The sequence below is a fragment of the Cordyceps militaris genome (genome assembly GCF_000225605.1).
Source record: "Cordyceps militaris CM01 unplaced genomic scaffold CCM_S00002, whole genome shotgun sequence".
Classification (NCBI taxonomy): Eukaryota; Fungi; Ascomycota; class Sordariomycetes; order Hypocreales; family Cordycipitaceae; genus Cordyceps; species Cordyceps militaris.
In genome coordinates this window covers 3,758,714-3,777,445 of record NW_006271970.1, presented here as the reverse complement: position 1 = coordinate 3,777,445, position 18,732 = coordinate 3,758,714, and the positions used below count along the sequence as shown (strand labels likewise).

The window sequence follows — 18,732 nt, the reverse complement described above, 5'->3', positions numbered from 1 at the left end:
GAACATTTACACCAAGTCACCGTCAACTTCTCTCCCGCGGCATTGCCTCGTTGAATGGCAATTTTTTTCGCGTCTTAAGGACGCTTATGATGCAGCCATGTCGGGAACTACGATTGATGACGTCGTAAAGCGACTTAGCAGCGCGGATATTGGTATGCCGGATTTGGTCGTCACCCGTTGGCATCTGCCCGCAGATGACGATGCATATGTAACTTGATGAACCAAGACTCACACGTTACTCCCACAGATACCAAGTCTAAGGTAGAAGCTGCCACTACGCTACGCGACTCCCTAGATCACTACACAAATGGTCCCATTTACCCGCCTTTCCTCAAGAGGTTGATGCCTATCTTTGTCAACATCTTGCGCGGACCCTGCATCTTCCAGAGCAACTCGCCAGAGCAGGTTTGTCGCAACGTGCCATCACCGCGACAACAAGCTAACATCCGATGAGAAACTGCGAAACTGCATTCTTGAAGTCCTTCACAGATTACCTAGTGCGCCGTCACCTGCCGAACCCCTCGAGCCATACGCCGTTGAAGTCGTCGACCTGTTGATACAGCTGGTACGAACCGATAATGAAGACAATGCGACTCTATGTGTCAAAATCACGTCCGATATTATGCGACACCAGCACAAGGCGCTCCAGGGCAAAGTTCAAGAGTTCCTGACGTTGATTCAGGAGCTATTTGAGCAAATGGACAAGGTTGTGCGCGAACAGCTGGACAATGGTACTGCTCCTCCTTTGGCGGCTGGAGGTGCGCCATCTACACCCGGTGGCTCACAAAACTTCCAATCTCCTCGGCCGGCATCGCCCGTTGCATCTGTAACTGAACTCGGCGCCGATCCCCAACTACAGAATCGCCCTCTTCTGAAGGGAATGCAGTCTTTCAAGGTTCTGTCAGAGTGTCCGATAATAGTGGTGTCGATATTTCAGGTGTACCGCGGTACTGTACCGCAGAACGTAAGGGCTTTTGTACCCCTCATCAAGTCAGCACTGCAGCTTCAAGCCAGCGCGCAGAAGCAGGCACATGCGGATGCCGCTGCCAAGGGCAAAATCCATACTGGTGTCAGTCCTGCCATCAAGAACCGCGCGGCATTCGGTGAATTCATCACTGCACAGGTTAAAACCATGAGTTTCTTGGCATATTTGCTCAGGGCGCACTCTCAACAACTCACAGATTTCCTGCAGAACTTGCCTGACGTCGTCGTGCGACTGCTAAAAGACTGCCCGAAGGAGAAGTCCGCTACACGAAAGGAGCTTTTGATTGCTATCCGACACATCATCAACTACAACTGCCGCAGAATCTTCCTACCCAAAATTGACGAGCTTCTTGACGAGCGCACGTTGACTGGCGATGGGCTAACAGTGTACGAGACAATGCGGCCTCTAGCATATAGCATGCTCGCGGATCTCATACACCACGTGCGAGATTCTCTGAGCCCGGAGCAGATTCGCAAGACAGTGGAAGTTTATACAAGGAACCTGCAGGACCCGTTCCCCGGAACCAGTTTCCAGACGATGAGCGCTAAGCTTCTACTAAACATGGCTGAGTGCATCGCGAAGCTGCCTAACAAAGTTGATGCCCGACACTATCTCATGATGATCCTCAACGCCATTGGGGATAAGTTTGCTGCTATGAACCGACAGTACCCGAATGCTGTTAAACTGTCAAAGCTCTATCACCAGCAGCAGGAGAGTAGCGCTCCGGAGACATATCTCGCAGATAAGGAGAACCCCCCTGACTGGGATGAAATCGACATCTTTTCCGCTATGCCGATCAAGACCTCGCACCCACGTGATAGAGGTTCTGACCCCGTTGTCGATAATAAGTTTCTTTTTAAAAATCTTATGAATGGTCTGAAAAACACATTTTATCAGCTGCGAACATGCAACGTGGGCACCACGATTGACCCAGCGAATGCCCCCTCGCACTGGCAGGAGGTAGCATATGGGTTCACTGCGGAAGAGGTCAATGTCATAGTGAAACTCTTCCGCGAGGGAGCCTACGTGTTCCGATACTATGAGATTGAGAAGCCGACGATTGAATCCCAGTACTCTTCGCCCGTCGAGCAAATGGCAAATTTCTACATGATATCGAGCTCGAAAGAAGAGAAAGATCTGCTCGAAACATTTGCCACCGTCTTTCACTGCATCGACCCTGCCACTTTCCACGAAGTTTTCCAGCAAGAGATCCCACATCTGTACGACATGATCTTTGAGCATACAGCGCTGTTGCATATACCCCAGTTTTTCTTAGCCAGCGAAGCGACATCGCCCAGCTTCTGCGGCATGTTACTGCAGTTTCTCATGGACCGAATCGATGAAGTCGGCTCAGCCGACGTCAAGAAGGCCTCCATCTTGATTCGTCTCTTCAAGCTGGCGTTTATGGCTGTGACTCTATTTGCCAGTCAAAACGAACAGGTTCTCCTCCCTCACGTGGTCAACATTGTTACCAAGTCGATTGAGCTCTCGACCAAGGCCGAGGAGCCCATCAACTATTTCCTTCTACTGCGTGCCCTCTTCCGTAGTATAGGAGGCGGAAAATTCGAACAGCTCTACAAGCAAATATTGCCGCTGCTCGAAATGCTGCTCGATGTTCTCAACAACCTCCTTATGGCCGCGCGTAAACCTTCAGAGAGGGATCTCTATGTCGAACTGTGCCTTACTGTTCCGGCACGACTCAGCCATTTGCTGCCGCATTTGAGCTTTCTTATGCGGCCTCTCGTGGTTGCTCTGCGCGCTGGCACCGATTTGGTTGGGCAGGGTCTCCGAACGCTGGAGCTTTGTGTTGACAACTTGACAACTGATTATCTGGATCCAATTATGGCTCCAGTGATCGACGAGCTCATGACTGCGCTTTTTGACCATTTGCGACCGCATCCGTATAACCACTTCCACGCGCACACTACCATGCGCATTCTTGGGAAACTCGGAGGTCGAAACCGCAAATTCATGACCGCGGCGGTTCCACTCTCCTATAAGACATATGCAGACGATTCGTCAAGTTTCGATGTCCGCCTTCTTGGCTCCAAGCACGACAGAGCTTTCCCTGCCGACCTGGGTATCGATTTTGCCATCCAAAAGCTCATGGAGGTTGTTAAGAATGGGAAAGGCACTCAAAACAAACATCATGAGGACTACTATAAGGGGCAAGCGTTACACTTCATCAAGACACAGTTGAAGCTTCGTATCGGTTACGATCAATTACCGGAAGACCTGCCGCGTGTTGTTCGACTACAGGCCCAGGACTTACTTGCCCGCAAACTCGACATCAACTTTGCCCCCTTCGAGATCTCGAGTCGTGACAAGTCGATCCCCAAAAAAGATGAGCAAGACCAAATCACAAAGCGTCTTCTCAAGGCAGTCATGTTTGCTTACTCGATCCCTGACTTCAAAGAGAGTGCCTCCGCTTTCATGCAGGACATCTGCAGACACTTCGCCTTGATCGAGATTGGAAGGTCACTCGTCGACTTCAAGCGCAACACGAGTCCGTTTGATCCAAAGGCTGGCGAGGGCCCGCTCTCCATCGATACGCGTGTGCTCTCTGATGCTATTGTTGAGTCATTGGCCTCTGACCACCCTGACGTTCGTGAGGCAGCGCAAAATGCCATTCGCGATCTTTTCCAGTGCGCTACTATTGTGCTGGGGTCCCCCGACAATGTCGGCCGACTGCCTCTGTTCAGCCATCTAAGCAGCACCTTCTGTCACAGCTGCTACGAGGAGGAGTGGTTTACGAAGGCTGGTGGCAGTCTTGGCATCAACTTCCTTCTAACTGAGCTTGATTTCGGCGACCAATGGGTTGCCACCAAGCAGATGGAGTTCATTCGGTCGCTCATGTACGTCATTAAGGACATGCCCTCGGATCTGCCGGACAAGACCAGATGCCTCGCCCAAGCCAGCTTGGAAGTGCTTCTCACCCGCATCACGAAGAACATCACGAAAGAAGATGCGTTGCCTCTTCCGCAACAACAAGGGCAACCCCTGGTCAAGCAGCCCCGTCTGGCTCAAATTTGCATGCAGTTCAATAATGAGTTGTTCCACATGAACAAATTTGTGCGTGAGACTGCGAAGGAGTCTCTTGAGCTCATTGCCAAGGCTGCCGGCTGCGAAGTTTGGCTTTTAGTTGAACCTTATCGGGATCGATTTTTGCAACCAATCTACGCCAAGCCTCTCCGTGCCTTGCCCTTCGCTATTCAGATCGGATATATCAATGCTATGACTTACCATATGAGTCTCAAGAGCGACTGGGTCAAGTTTGACGAGAATCTTAACCGACTACTTATGGAGTCTCTCGCCCTTGCGGACGCCACTGATGAGTCCCTGGCCAATAAGCCAGCCGAGTTTCGCACCCATGAGCACATCGTCAACTTGCGCATCTCCTGCATCAAGCTGCTCAGCACAGCCATGTCTTTTGAAGATTTCGCAAACGGACCTACCAAAGGAAGGATACTATCCGTCTTCTTCAAGTGCCTGTACTCGGACTCGAAGCCCACGATAGCTGCGGCTAACGACGCCCTGAAATCTATCCTTCTCGTCGATAGGAGACTCCCGAAGGATTTGCTCCAAGGCGGTCTGCGTCCCGTGCTGCAAAGCCTGTCCGACCCCAAACGCCTCAATGTCAACGGACTCGAGAACCTGTCTCGCCTGCTGAAGTTACTTACGAGCTATTTCAAGGTGGAGATTGGAGTGCGCTTGCTGGACCAGGTAGACTCTATTGTTGACCCCAATGCCTGGCAGCAGATTTCCTTCACGTTTTTTGAGCAAAACCCTCAGATGAAGGTCATCGCAGCAATTTTACATATTTTCCATCTGCTACCTATGCAGGCCGAGGCCTTCAAGGATCGACTCATTGATTGCCTACTAACACTTGAGGATCGCCTGAGAAGAACACACCAAAGCCCATTCAGGGCGCCTATGTACTTGTACATGAACAGATATGCCAAGGAGGTTTGGAGCTATTTAGTCAGCAAGATCGACGAACTCAAGTATGGCAGGCTTCTTGCTCAGGTGCTCTTACATCCTGACAGCGGTCCTATGCGCGAGGTTGCCGCCGCGGAGTTCGAGACCCTTCAAAAAAGGTGCATTGAGGTTGTTGCCCAAAACAACGAGAAGAAGTTCACCGCCATGATCAACACTATCCACGTGCTGGACTCGCTTTCCCAGTACCCAGATGCATGCAAATGGATGGACAAGAAGGAACACATTGTTTGGCTGAAGAAGATGGGCAAGGATTTGGAGAGCCACCTGCGCAGCTACACATGCCCCGCTGCCATGCGCTTACCCGCCCACCAGGCAGCTGAACAACTGATGGATGTTCTGGTCAAGACTTTGGAACGATCTCCGAAGGACCTGGACGCGCTCTTCAGCCTCATCGAACCTGTCACGGCTGAGGAGCTCCGTTCCACTCAGTCGCTCTTCTCCTTCATTTACAAGGATATTATCTCCAGCGATTCAATCGATTTCTGGAGGACGACGGTTCTGCGATGCTTGGACGCGTACTCAGCCAGAAATGGCTCCAACAAGACAAAGTACTTTTTGCTGCATAACATTGTTAACCCGATTGTTGCAATGGATGTCATGAGACGCTGGAATCAGCCAGAGCAAGACAAATCACAACGTTTCATGGACAAGTCTGTCATCGATGCAGTAAGCTCCAAGATCTGGAAGGTCCATCCAGATATGGCCTCGGACGATGCAGCCGGTATCGACCACACAAGATTCGAGGTCCTCCAGCTCTCAGCAATGCTTGTCAAGTATTATTTCACTACCTTGCAGGAAGCTCGCAAGGATATCATCAAGTTCGGCTGGACATTTATCCGCCTCGAAGATATTATCAACAAGCATGCTGCTTATGTCGTCATCGGTTATTTCATAGCGCACTACGAAACACCGACAAAGATTGTGAATCAAGTGTACCTGTCTCTGTTGAAGACGAATCAGAACGAGGGGCGTGCACTGGTGACGCAAGCCCTCGAACTGATTGCACCTGTTTTGCCGAAGCGCTGCGCCACGCTACCGACCGAGAAGTTCCCTGCTTGGCAGGTTGCACCTCGCCGCATACTAGCCGACGAAGGACATAATGGTCAGCAAATGATGAGCATCTTCCAGTTTCTTGTCAAACACCCAGAGTTATTCTACGAAGCGCGTGACAAGTACACCGTGCTTATCATCACTTCTTTGCGCAAGGTCGCCGCGCCACCAAATCCCTCCCATGAACATAAGAAGCTGGCTCTTAATATGATGTGGCTGATTTGGACCTGGGAGCAGTGGCGCGTTGAAGGAAGAACCGGCATAATTGCGGGATCCGTTTCGCCCGTTTCTAAGAAGCGTAAACTCGACAGCATTGACCAGCCCATTGCTTCACCCGCGGCTGCCAAGACCACCCCCGAGTATCTCATTCCTCCAGGCTTCCGACAAAAGATGCTCAAGTTCCTGGTTGAATTCATTGCGCAGCTCAATGAGCGTTACGTGCTTCCTTCCGCCAAGCCGCGCGAGCCAACACCCACGACGATGCCTGTGCCACAGACATCTACAGAGCTTTGCAAAAAGGCCATGTCACTGCTTCACAATTTGGTTCAACATCGGTACTGGGGCGACCTGGAGCTTGATTTGTTCCCCAATGTCACGGACGTCATGCTCGCCAGTGAGAAGACGCAGGTTATTCTTAATGCCGACCCATCCGACAAGGAGAAGTACGACGACAAGTTCCTCACGAGCATCATCAATACCCTCCAAGTTGTCCGTATTCTTCTGAATGCGAAGCCGGACGACTGGATCCAGAAGAACATCCCTGCTGTGCAGAAGGTTCTAGAGAAATGTCTCAAATCCGAAAACCCCGAAATCCAAGACTGCCTGCATCTCGAAAACAAGAAATACGACGACGGCCGCGAATTGAAGTCTACTATCAAGCGTATTTTAGATGCTGTCCCCGAAGACACTCCGATGGAGGACGCTGATGCCGATGGCGAGCCTGAAGTACCTACTTCTGAGATCATCGCCTACCTCTCTCAGATCGCGACGGAACAAATGAACAGTGCTTCCTACTTTTCTGGCGTCAATATCCTGTGGTCCCTCGAGGATCGTAAACCTGCAGTTATCGATCAGCACATTCCTTCTCTCATGAAGGCCCTCCAGAGCAAACATGCCCGAGAACATGTCCAACACTACAATGCCCTGTCAAATGCCGCTAACGGAGCTCAGCGTGCCGCCGATGCTCCTGCAACCACTGGCGAGCTTCCGGCATACGAGCTAGAGTTGCAAACGCGATTGATGATCAAGGAAATACAAGTGGTTGCGCTGAGAATGGAGACTCTGGGCGATAATCGACGGCCTTTTCTGAGTGTATTGGCTACTTTGGTGGAAAAGTCACTACACATTGATCTCTGCACAGAGATTCTGAACATGGTTGAGAGCTGGGTGTTTCGAGTTGAAGGTACGTGGCCAACACTTAAGGAGAAGACGGCCGTTCTTCATAAGATGCTCTGCTTTGAGCACAGACAAGACCCCACCTTGCTTTCAAAGTTTCTGGAGCTGGTGATCAAGATCTACGAAGATCCCAGGATTACGAGAACTGAGCTCACCGTGCGTATGGAGCATGCTTTCTTGATCGGAACCAGAGCTACGGATGTTGAGATGCGCAACCGTTTCATGGCCATATTCGACAGGAGCCTTTCCAAGACTGCTAGCGTACGCCTATCGTACATTCTGACCGCACAGAACTGGGATACCCTTGCCGATTCCTACTGGCTTGCGCAAGCTTCGCATCTGCTGTTTGGAGCTGTCGAGATGAACACGGCTATTCAGCTACACTCAGAAGACTACCGGGTATTATCGGCATCCCAACTCGCGGCTGTCTACGCAAAGGACAACACTCGTGAGCCTACTTCCATGTCGGATGACAAGTTTGAGGAATTGATGTCAAAGCACCGTCGTTTCGTCCATGAGCTGGGCGAGGTCAAGGTCCGAGATGTTATCGAACCACTAGCGCAGCTGCAGCACGCCGACAACCAACTTGCCCACCAGCTTTGGCTGGCCTTGTTCCCTATGTTCTGGTCAGCGACGGCTCGTGATGATCGCCCTGACCTGGAGAGAGGTATTGTCGCTCTCTTAACAAAGGACTACCACAGCCGCCAGATTGACAAGCGACCAAATGTTGTTCAATCTCTTGTTGAAGGAGCCGGTAAGACTTGGCCAGAATGCCGATTGCCGCCCCACGTACTCAAATTTGAGGCGAAGACGTATGACGCTTGGTATGCTGCTCTTGTGCAGCTAGAAAATTCCGCTATTAAACCCATGGGTGACTCGGCTACGGTCAGGGAAAGCAATCTTGACGCCTTGGTCGACCTGTATGGGTCGTTGCAAGAAGACGACTTGTTTTACGGAACTTGGCGTCGCCGTTGCCAGTTCGTGGAAACCAACGCCGGCCTATCCTACGAACAGAATGGCATGTGGGACAAGGCGCAGAAACTATACGAAAATGCGCAGATCAAGGCTCGAACTGGCGTCATTCCCTTTTCGCAAGCAGAGTACATGCTTTGGGAGGATCATTGGGTTCTCTGTGCCCAAAAGTTACAGCAATGGGAGATTCTGCAAGATTTTGCGAAGCACGAAAACTTTCAAGACTTGCTGCTGGAATGCGCGTGGCGTAGTACGGAAATGTGGCAGGACGAACAGAGTCGCGAAGCTCTGGACAATATCATCAAAGGTGTCATGGATGCGCCCACTCCTCGCCGGGCCTTCTTCCAGGCGTTCATGTCCTTGCTCAAGTACCACAACCAGCAGGAGTCTATCACCGATTTTAGTCGTGTCTGCGACGAGGCGATTCAACTTTCCATCCGCAAATGGCATCAGCTGCCTGGCCGGTTGACCAATGCCCATATCCCACTTCTGCAGAATTTTCAGGAGCTTGTTGAGATGCATGATGCCAGTGTCATCTGCCAAAGCTTGGCGAGTACGACTGCTTCCAACCTCGATGTCAAGTCGGGGGAGCTTAAGCTGCTGTTGGGTGCTTGGCGTGACCGCCTCCCGAACGTTTGGGACGATATTACTGCCTGGCAAGATCTTGTGACGTGGCGACAGCACATCTTTGGTCTTATCAATCACACCTACCTGCAACTGCTGCCTCCGCAGGGAGCTCAAAACGGCGGAGGCGCATCTTCGTTTGCCTACCGCGGTTACCACGAGACTGCCTGGATCATCAACAGATTTGCCCACGTCGCGCGCAAGCATAACCTGCCCGATGTCTGCATTAGCCAACTGAGTCGCATCTACACGCTGCCGAACATCGAGATCCAGGAGGCTTTCCTCAAGCTTCGCGAGCAAGCCAAGTGCCACTATGAAAACCCCGAGGAACTCAACAGTGGACTGGACGTCATCAACAACACCAATCTCAACTACTTTAATCCCCAGCAAAAGGCCGAATTCTACACGCTCAAGGGCATGTTCCAGGAGAGGTTGAAGCACAAGGACGAAGCCGATGCCGCCTACGGTACCGCGTTATACTTTGATATCGGCGCGGCGAAGGCATGGGCCGAATGGGGCCACTTCAATGATCGCAAGTTCAAAGAAACCCCATCCGATCTCAATGCCGCTCGACAAGCCCTCACCTCGTACTTGCAAGCTGCGGGTAGTTACAAGAATGCCAAATCACGCAAGCTTCTTGCTCGCATCTTGTGGCTGCTCAGCCTCGACGATGCCAGGGGCACCATTGCCATGGGTTTTGACGACTTCAAGGGCGAAACTCCCGTTTGGTATTGGATCACGTATATCCCGCAGCTCCTCACTGGCCTGGGTCACAAGGAGGCACCCCGCGTCTACCAGATCCTCCTCAGCATTGCCAAGTCTTACCCTCAGGCGCTGTACTTCCAGCTTCGCACCAACCGAGAAGACATGCTGGTCATTAAGAAGAGCCAGGAAGCCAAGGAGAAGGCGCGCCAGCGTCAGCAGTCCATGGCCAGCAACAAGGCGAGCGCTTCGCCGTCTGTATCCAAGTCTGACACGCCCAAGCCCGAGAGCGCATCTAGGCCTGGTACTGCCAACAATGCCGACACCGCTGTCAAGACCGAGGGCGATGCCGCTACGCCGGCAACCCCTGCTACTCTAGCCGCAGCCTCAACTCCTGCTACTGGGCCAGAAGCCAAAAACCCGGCACAGGCTGCCCAAAATGGCCAGAACGCGAAGAAGCCTCCTTGGGAGCTTACAGAAGAAATCATGTCGGTCCTCAAGACAGCCTTTCCTCTGCTGGCCCTGTCGATGGAGACCATGGTGGACCAGATTCAAAAACACTTCAAGTGCCCACCCGACGAGGATGCCTACCGACTGATTGTTGCTCTACTTAATGATGCTTTGACATATGTTAGCCGCACGCCTCCATCATTTGCTAGAAGTGTTAAACTTCCTTCGGCGACAGAGACCAATATTACGCGATTCGCCGAAACAATCTTGCCGAGCCACATCAAGAAGTCGTTTGAAGCAGACTTTGTGGATGTCAAGCCAACTATGTACGAATACATCCACAAGTTGCGTCGCTGGCGCACCAAGTTCGAGGAGAAGCTGGATCGCCGGATATGCCATACTCCCCTCGAGGCTTTCTCGCCTCACCTGAGCGAGTTCCGCTACCAAAAGTTTGACGACGTGGAAGTGCCGGGCCAGTACTTGCAGCACAAGGACAAGAATCAAGATTTTATTCGCATCGAGCGCTTCTTACCAAACGTTGACCTCGTGCGTTCGATCAGTGCTTCGTATCGGCGTCTTAAGATGCGTGGCCACGATGGCAGTGTTCATTCGTGGGCTGTTCAGCACCCAGCCGCACGGCACTGTCGCCGTGAGGAGCGAATTCTACAGCTCTTCCGCCAGCTCAACCAGACTCTGGGACGCAAGAAGGAGAGTCGACGGCGCGACTTGCAGTTTACGCTACCGCTCATGGTTCCCCTGGCGCCTCACATTAGAATTGTGCAGGAGGACACGTCGTACATTACGCTGCATGGCATCTACGAAGATCATTGTCGACGCATGGGGATGCAAAAGGATGAACCTGTCCTGTTCACACTGGATAAGCTTCGCGGCGTGCTGGAAAACAAGGGCCAGGGCAAGCCAGAACTTACGCCGACAGCACGTCTCGAGGTGTTCAACGCGATCCAGGAGAAGTGGGTGCCACCGACGGTTGTCTTGGAATACTTCCAGCAGATATTCCCTCAGTTTGCCGAATTTTGGCTGTTCCGTCGGCAGTTCTCGTACCAGCTGTCGTCACTCACGTTTATGACGTATATTCTGTTTATGCACAACCGGTACCCTGGCAAGATGAACATTGCGCGGGGGTCAGGCAACATTTGGGGCTCGGAGCTCATGTCGTTTATGGGAGCCAACAAGCCGTTCTTCCACAACCCTGAGCCGGTGCCGTTCCGGCTCACGCCCAATCTACAAACGCTCATGGGCCCGCTGGCGACGGAAGGTATCTTTGCGTGCGCCGTCATGGCGATTGCGCGCTGCCTGACGGAGCCCGAGGACGAGCTGGAGCATGCGCTGACGCTATTTGTGCGAGACGAAATGATTTTCTGGCTCACGAGCAGTCACCGCAACGGGATTAGCGAGAGCCAGCTGCGCGAGTCGGTGCAGGTCAACAGCGACTCGATTGTGAAGCGGGCAGCGAGCCTGGCGCACAACCCTTCGGGCAACTTGCCTGCTAACCAGACAGTCATTGATGCGATCGCCCAGGCAGTGAACCCAATGAACCTGGCGCAGTGCGATGTTCTGTGGATGCCATATCTGTAGTGGATGGCACAGTTTTCTTTTACAGGTTGTTGTAATGGTCATGGTGATGAATGATTTGATTATACGAGGACTTGATTTTGCGGTTTCCCGTGCTTCCGTGTTTCGGCTGCACCCAAAACAAGGCGAGGAGTTGGCGGAGGATTTATGTCCCTGATAAACGGGGCTATTGCATAGGTTATTAGTTTGTTTTTTATTCAATATGGCGTTGATCGCATACTGGCTCTATGCAACGTGAATATTCTCCGAACCTCGTGGGCGATTTCCTACAGTATAGACGCGAAACAGACAAAGAAAGGTCGAGAGGGGTCACGGAGTGGCACTAGGGCGAGATACACGACCGGTCAGTGATGTACGAATGAACTATTATGCTAAGTTACAGCTGTTTAGCCGGCATCTGTGTGGCCATCTATTTTGTCACATTGACGAAACAGCCAATGTCTGTCGAGAGAGTGGAATAGTCGGGGAATTCGGTGATGGCATTTCAGCCTCCAGGGTAGCGAGATAAGGCGGGAAACAAGGACTTGGTAGAATGGGTAGTCTATAATTCTATACAGTGTATTAAAAAGCTTTTAGGGAAAAGGGGAAATAGAATAAGAAAAATTCAAAGGATAAGAGAGACTACAAGAATAAAAAAACAAGAATGGTAAGAGATGATGATGATAAAGAATAAAAGAATAAGGAATATAGTAGTAGTATGATGCACAAACTTCCCTCAGTAAGCTGCGAAAACAGGAAAATACCGCGGTCTTTTCTCTCGGTGATTTGGCCGGACCCCCCGCCCGTGTGGGATCGGATGGACGTACACCGGACACTGGACACCGGATATCCAGGACATCGATCCCAAGACTCGTTCAATTTGCTAGACTACGGGCCTTTTTATGTCTTCTACGACGCCCACCAAAGCCTGCGTGCCGTGTCGCGTGCGCAAGACAAAGTGCGACGCGGCGGCGGCCGGCCTTCCGTGCAGCGGCTGTGTAAGCCGCAACTGCGCAGAAAAGTGCGTGATTTTGACGCGCAAAAAGCGCAAAAGGTGGGTACTTTATGTAAATTGGAAAGGACCAAAAAAAAAGAGAGAGAGAATGTCCGAGCAAGGGAGGGGCTGGCTGATATAGCAGTAGGCCCGGTGAAGAAGATGAAGAAGAAGAAGCCGCGGAGAGCGGCGCCGCCGCGGTCTTGTCTCAGCAGCCTCTCACTACGACGGTGAGTTTTTTTTTTACACGCCTTGTATTCAAAAGAGCACTTACGGGTGGACAAACCTCGCTCGTGAGATATATGATACTAAACGTTGAATGTGTTCAAGGGAAGCAAGGCGCAGCCCTGGTCGCACAGCCCCGAGGCGCCTACCCCCGACTCCCTCGACAAGCGGCAGTCCCAGCTGCACTACTTTTGCATCCTGCGAGACGCCGTCGACGACGGAGCGCTTGACGATCAGGACGATGCGCTCGGGACGCCGCTCGGCCGGCAAGACCACGACGACGACGCGCCTCGGCAGCGGGCGCCGCAACTAGATGACGCGGACAGGGAGTATCTCGACAAGAAGGGGGTGTTTGACCTGCCACCCAAGCCATGCCTGCATGTCACCTACCATTCTTAATAACCCTCGATTGCCCACTAACTTGTGTGCGCGCGCAGAATCGCCCTCGTCACCGTCTACTTTGCCATGCTGGAGCCATACGCGCCCATCATCGACAGGGCCGACTTTGCGCGCCAGTTTGACGCGGGAACGTGCTCGCTCTTCCTGCTCTACGCCATGCTGGCCACGGCGAGCCTCTACGTGCCCGGCGCGGTGATTGACGCGTGCGGCGCCTTCGCCGGCAGGGCCGAGGCGCAGGCCGCCTTTGCGGCGCGCGCCGCGCTGCTCTACGACTTTCAGGTGGAAACCGATGCGCTGACGCTGCTGCAGGGCTCGCTCCTCTTGACAAAGGTCCTCCCGGAGCACCAGACGGAAAAGGACTCCAACTACTGGTTCTACAACGCGCTTCGCCTGGCTACCCGGCTTCAGCTCTACAGCCGGTACGTCCAATCCCAATTTCGCCTGTTTGGCTGCGGCACTGACACAGGCAAAAGGTTACATCGGAGTGCGAGGCCGGATGGGAAATCGGGATTGTATTCGCGGATTGCCTGGGCTCTTCATGTAAGTCGCTGCTCCGCGTAGCACGGTTTCCTATGGTTTATGCTGCGTTTTTTCTGATTCAACACAAGTGCCGCCATGTATTCCATCTCGTGTCCGAATTCCGCAACGCAGCGTATTTACATGGTCTTCCAGACTTGGAACCGCCCAAGATGAGCGACTGGAGCATAGAACGGATTCCAAAACAATACCGCGACATTGTGCCTCCCACCACTAGCCAGCAGAAAGCCTTGTTCATCGCCATTTGCAAGCTGGGAACCATATGTGAGCCCATGCCGCCTCCAACCTCGCACTATCACTACTCCGTACACATTCTAACGGAGACGAATGAGACACTAGATGGCGAAATCCTGCCGCGTATTGTGCAAGATCCGTGTGTTGATCTCGCGCAGCTCATGCGGCCACTGGAATTCTGGCGCATGTCGCTTCCCACGCAGTTGCAGCTCGGCGACCAGCCGCCCAACAGCAACATCCACCACCTCGACGTACTCGGCACCAGCTACCGGTACGAGGCCACGCTGTGCCGCCTGATCCAGCGGCAGCTCCGGTCCGTGGACGCGGCGAAGAGCAGCCTGGCCAAGCAGCGACTGCGCTCTGCGATGCTCGAGCTCGACGGCATCACGGGAAAGCTACTGGCCAACGACATGATGAACAAGATTCCCATCTCACTGCAAGTATAGCCCCCCGTGTACAACGACGCCGCACCAGCTGACGTGGCAAATCCCTCTCGCAGAATGACGGCCGTGCCGTCCCTGCTTGCGCTGCACGTCGAGGCGGCGCTGGACCCGTCCGAGTCGGAGCTGGCCCGGTCCATGGCGCGCCTGTCCATCAGCCAGGCCATGCTGGCGCTGCACCAGCTGCGCGAGATACCGGCCATTAAGAAGGCGCTGCCGCTCTTTGAACTGATACTCTCGCGGAAGAAGCTCCATGGGAACTACAGCGGCGCGCCGCCAGAGGCCGCCGGGGATGCGCAGTGGGACGGGGCGGACGTGGTGTTGCGGTCGGAGCAGCAGGGTGGTGCCGAGACGGACGGCGGCGTGTCTTTTGATTCGTTTGTCCAGGAGTTCTTGGAGTACGACACGCTGGGCCGATGGGAGTTTGGACAGCTGGACTTTTCGCGTCTCGTCTAGCCAATGACGGATGACGTGCTGCGATAGATGTATACTATTGACTAGTTATTAATAGTGAATACTTGCCTGGAAGAGAAAGAGAATAAGTGTTGGAGTATACACCACGGCCCCTTGGTATTGAGAACGGCGTGGTATTAAGGGCTGTGCTGTGTGAGCTGACACTTGTTTTCCATTTCCGCAGGATTTGAAGACTAATCGGCACACGGCATAAACGCAAGACCTTGCAAAGGCGATTGGGGTCATTCTTTCCCATGTCGTTGTCATTGTATATGTACACTTGTATCGGAAATCGCGGAAATAGGTAGTACATGATGCATACCCAACGACTGGGGCGAGAAAGCAAGATACGTCACTATGCTATGCTTGAATTCACAGAGAATACTTCTTACACTACGAATTACTTATTGTTATATTCGCTCAGCTGTTCTTTCAAGTCGTTAGTATTCCATATGCCGACCTAGTATAGTATCCGCATACCCCCACCCAGGGTTCGGGGAGAAGAGCGATTTCGGTGGAAACAAGCGGAATAAGGCGACGAAGCTGACCGGAGCTATAAATTGTGGTAATGGGTAGTAAGATGCGACTCACTCGGGATACATCTTGCCGAGGCATTTCCCTGTCAATGTGCCGTCGACCAGTCGCCGGAAATCGGCTCGAACCGGATGAGCGGGACCAATCAACCGGAAGAGCGGAGAGCGACACTTCATTCAACCAAACCATTGATTTGTTCCGATCCCAGTGCACAGCCGCTGGCTTGTCGCTAGTGTCTTGGGGACCGAGTATACCCCAGACAGAACCCCGGACAGACCGGGATCGGAGGTGCGGAGACCGGACAGCCATGTTGTACAACTACCCTGCTACACCCAGACACGAGCGTCTATTCCTAGAACAAACAACAGTACCAAGTTGTTTCTCGTGCTGATTCTAACTAGGACACACTATGGATCTGGAAACCATGCCGCGCAAGCTCTGGGAGCATCCCAACCCCAAAGAGACGGAAATGTGGCGGTTTATGCAAAGCTGCAACGACCGCTTCGGCTTAACCATGCAGGTACGCAAGCCCGCCCGGGGTTCTCACCCCAACCCTCTACCGCTCGTGCTCACATATTTTTGCTTCCCTTTTCTCTCGCACCAGACATTTGACCATCTGTACGCGTGGTCCTGCACGCGGCGCGCCGACTTTTGGGGCGCCGTCTGGGCCTCGCAGCGCGCCATCCACGAGGGCAGCTTCGCGCGCGTCGTCGACGAGGCCGTGCCCGTCGACGGCCTGCCGCGCTGGTTCGACGGCGTGCGGCTCAACTTTGCCGAAAACTACCTGTACCGGCGCGGGTGGGAGCACGGCCCCGGCACCCGCGGCACGCGCGACAAGGAGGACGCCAAGCTGGCCCTCACCGAGGTCCGCGAGGGCGGCGCCGACGCCGCCCGCGACGTCACCTGGGGCCGGCTGCGTCGCGATGCCGGCTGCTTGGCATCTGCGATGCAGGCCCGTGGCGTGCGCAAGGGCGACAGGATCGTCGCCGTCGGCGCAAACTCGTACACGACCCTGCTCGTCTTCCTCGCCGCCACTTGGCTCGGCGCCCTGTTTAGCAGCAGCTCGACAGACATGGGCGTCAACGGCCTGCTGCAGCGCACGACGCAAATCGACCCCAAGGTGCGCCCGGTTGCTTCACACACTAGAGAGTCGGGGGGGACCCTAATGCTGACAACTCGTTGGTGTTCCTAGTTTGTCTTCTTCGACGACGCCGCCGTGTACAACGGGCGCAGGATCGACCTGCGCGACAAAATGGCCGGCATGCTCACCGGGCTCATCGCCGAGTGCCGCAGCTTCGAAGCCATCATCTCGATGCCGCGCTTCCCCACGGCCGGCCCGACCGGCCACCTCGGGCCGCGCGTCGAGCCGTGGGCCAGCTTCCTCGCCGCCGGCGACTCGTCCCCTCCCGAGTTTGTCCGCGTCGGCTTCCAGGACCCAATGGTCATCTACTACTCGTCCGGGACGACGGGGGCGCCCAAGGCCATCGTGCACGGCGTGGGCCCGATGCTGCTGACGGGGTACAAGGAGAGCATCCTGCACCGGCGCATGGACCCGGCCGACGTGGTGCTGCAGTACACGACGACGGGCTGGATCATGTACATGTCGAGCGTCGGCGCGCTGATTGGCGGCGCCGCGTCCGTCCTCTACGACGGCAGCCCGCTGCTGCCCGACGCCGGCGTGCTCGTGCGCCTCGTCGCCCGCTACCGCGTCACCGTGCTCGGCGTGAGCCCCCGCTGGATGGCCGAGCTCATCAAGAAGGGCCTCGCGCCGCGCGACATGGCCGACGTGTCGACGCTCAAGGTCGTGACGTGCACCGGCATGGTCCTCCCGGATCAGATGTTTGACTGGTTCTACGACGTCGGCTTCCACAAGCACACGCAGCTGGCCAACATTAGCGGCGGCACCGACATTGTACGTCCCTGAATTTGCTCTCTCTCTCTCTCTCTCTCCAACGTCTTACCCCCGCTGACCCCTCCCCCAAGGCCGGCTGCTTCGTCCTGGAGAACCCGCTCAAGCCGCTCTACCGCGGCGGCTGCATGGGCGGCTCCCTCGGGGTGCCCATCGCCGTGTACGACCACGACATGGACGACGGGAGCGCCGGGCGGCCGGTCCCCGCCGGCACGTCGGGCGACCTCGTCGCCACGGCGGCCTTCCCCAACACGCCGCTGTACCTCTGGGGCGATGGGGCGACGGCGCCGGGCCCCAAGTACCGCGGCGCCTACTACGAGCGCTTCCGCCACGTGTGGGCGCAGGGCGACTTTTGCCAGGTGCACGTGCGCACCGGCGCCGTGCTCATGCAGGGCCGCTCCGACGGCGTGCTCAACCCGAGCGGCGTGCGCTTCGGCAGCGCCGACATCTACGCCGTGCTCGACCGCCACTTTGCCGCCCACGTCGCCGACAGCATCTGCGTCGGCCAGCGCAGGCCCGCCGACCCGGACGAGCAGGTCCTCCTGTTTGTGCTGATGCGCGCACCGGGCTCCCTGACGAGGGCGCTCGTGGCGGATATCAGGGCGGCGATTGCCCGGGAGCTGACAAAGCGGCATGTGCCCAAGTATATTTTTGAGATTCCTGAGATTCCGGTATGTCGGCCCAAGTCTGTGTGTGTTTGTGCTTTGTGAAAACTGACGCAAGGTGGGTAGACGACGGTGAATGGTAAAAAGGTAGAGCTGCCCGTCAAGAAAATCATTTGCGGAAAGACGGTCAAGCCGAGTGGCACGCTGCTGAATCCAGGCAGCCTCGACTACTTCTACCGATTCCAAAAAATCGAAGAATTGACGGAACCACAGGCCAAGCTGTAGAGCATGTCGATAACGATGTACTGTGTAGATGCTGTGATTTGACTTGTGATGAGCGCATCAGCGCTACATATAGAACGAATAAACAGATTAATATCGAATATTGATAGTACAGCCTAAAGATAGAAATAAAACTACAAATAATTATAATTACCAGCGACACCTCAGGATGGATCGCCCATGCGTGTCAAGCCCCGTCATCGCCTCTCTCCCGGACACTACAGTCCCGGCCGCTCCTCCTTCTTCGCCAGCTTCTCTGGAAACCTGCCTCCATTCACACCATACCGCCATCCCAGGTACCCCATCATGCCGCCGACGCTCCCCAGCCCCGCGGCGCCGACGACGCCGCGCCACCCGNGCCGTCGCCGGGC

The 18,732-nt window shown here is 54.4% G+C and overlaps 3 protein-coding genes across 3 annotated transcripts; all 3 read left to right on the top strand.

Annotated features, from left to right (window-relative positions):
* Positions 1–97: 97 nt before the first annotated feature.
* Positions 98–11,773, top strand: CCM_03125 (histone acetylase complex subunit Paf400, putative; the record flags this gene model as incomplete). Its single annotated transcript, XM_006668277.1, has 3 exons — positions 98–152; positions 248–405; positions 455–11,773. The coding sequence occupies 3 exons, from the start codon at positions 98–100 to the stop codon at positions 11,771–11,773; spliced, it is 11,532 nt and encodes a 3,843-aa protein (XP_006668340.1).
* Positions 11,774–12,651: 878 nt separating this feature from the next.
* CCM_03124 (Fungal transcriptional regulatory protein) lies at positions 12,652–15,034 on the top strand (the record flags this gene model as incomplete). Its single annotated transcript, XM_006668276.1, has 7 exons — positions 12,652–12,803; positions 12,892–12,973; positions 13,074–13,318; positions 13,406–13,786; positions 13,834–13,907; positions 14,040–14,578; positions 14,678–15,034. 7 exons carry the CDS (start codon positions 12,652–12,654, stop codon positions 15,032–15,034), a joined length of 1,830 nt encoding a protein of 609 aa, XP_006668339.1.
* A 940-nt stretch (positions 15,035–15,974) lies between these two features.
* CCM_03123 (acetoacetyl-CoA synthase) lies at positions 15,975–18,364 on the top strand (the record flags this gene model as incomplete). The annotated part of the gene is made up of 4 exons (XM_006668275.1): positions 15,975–16,685; positions 16,758–17,477; positions 17,549–18,145; positions 18,206–18,364. 4 exons carry the CDS (start codon positions 15,975–15,977, stop codon positions 18,362–18,364), a joined length of 2,187 nt encoding a protein of 728 aa, XP_006668338.1.
* Positions 18,365–18,732: the final 368 nt, after the last annotated feature.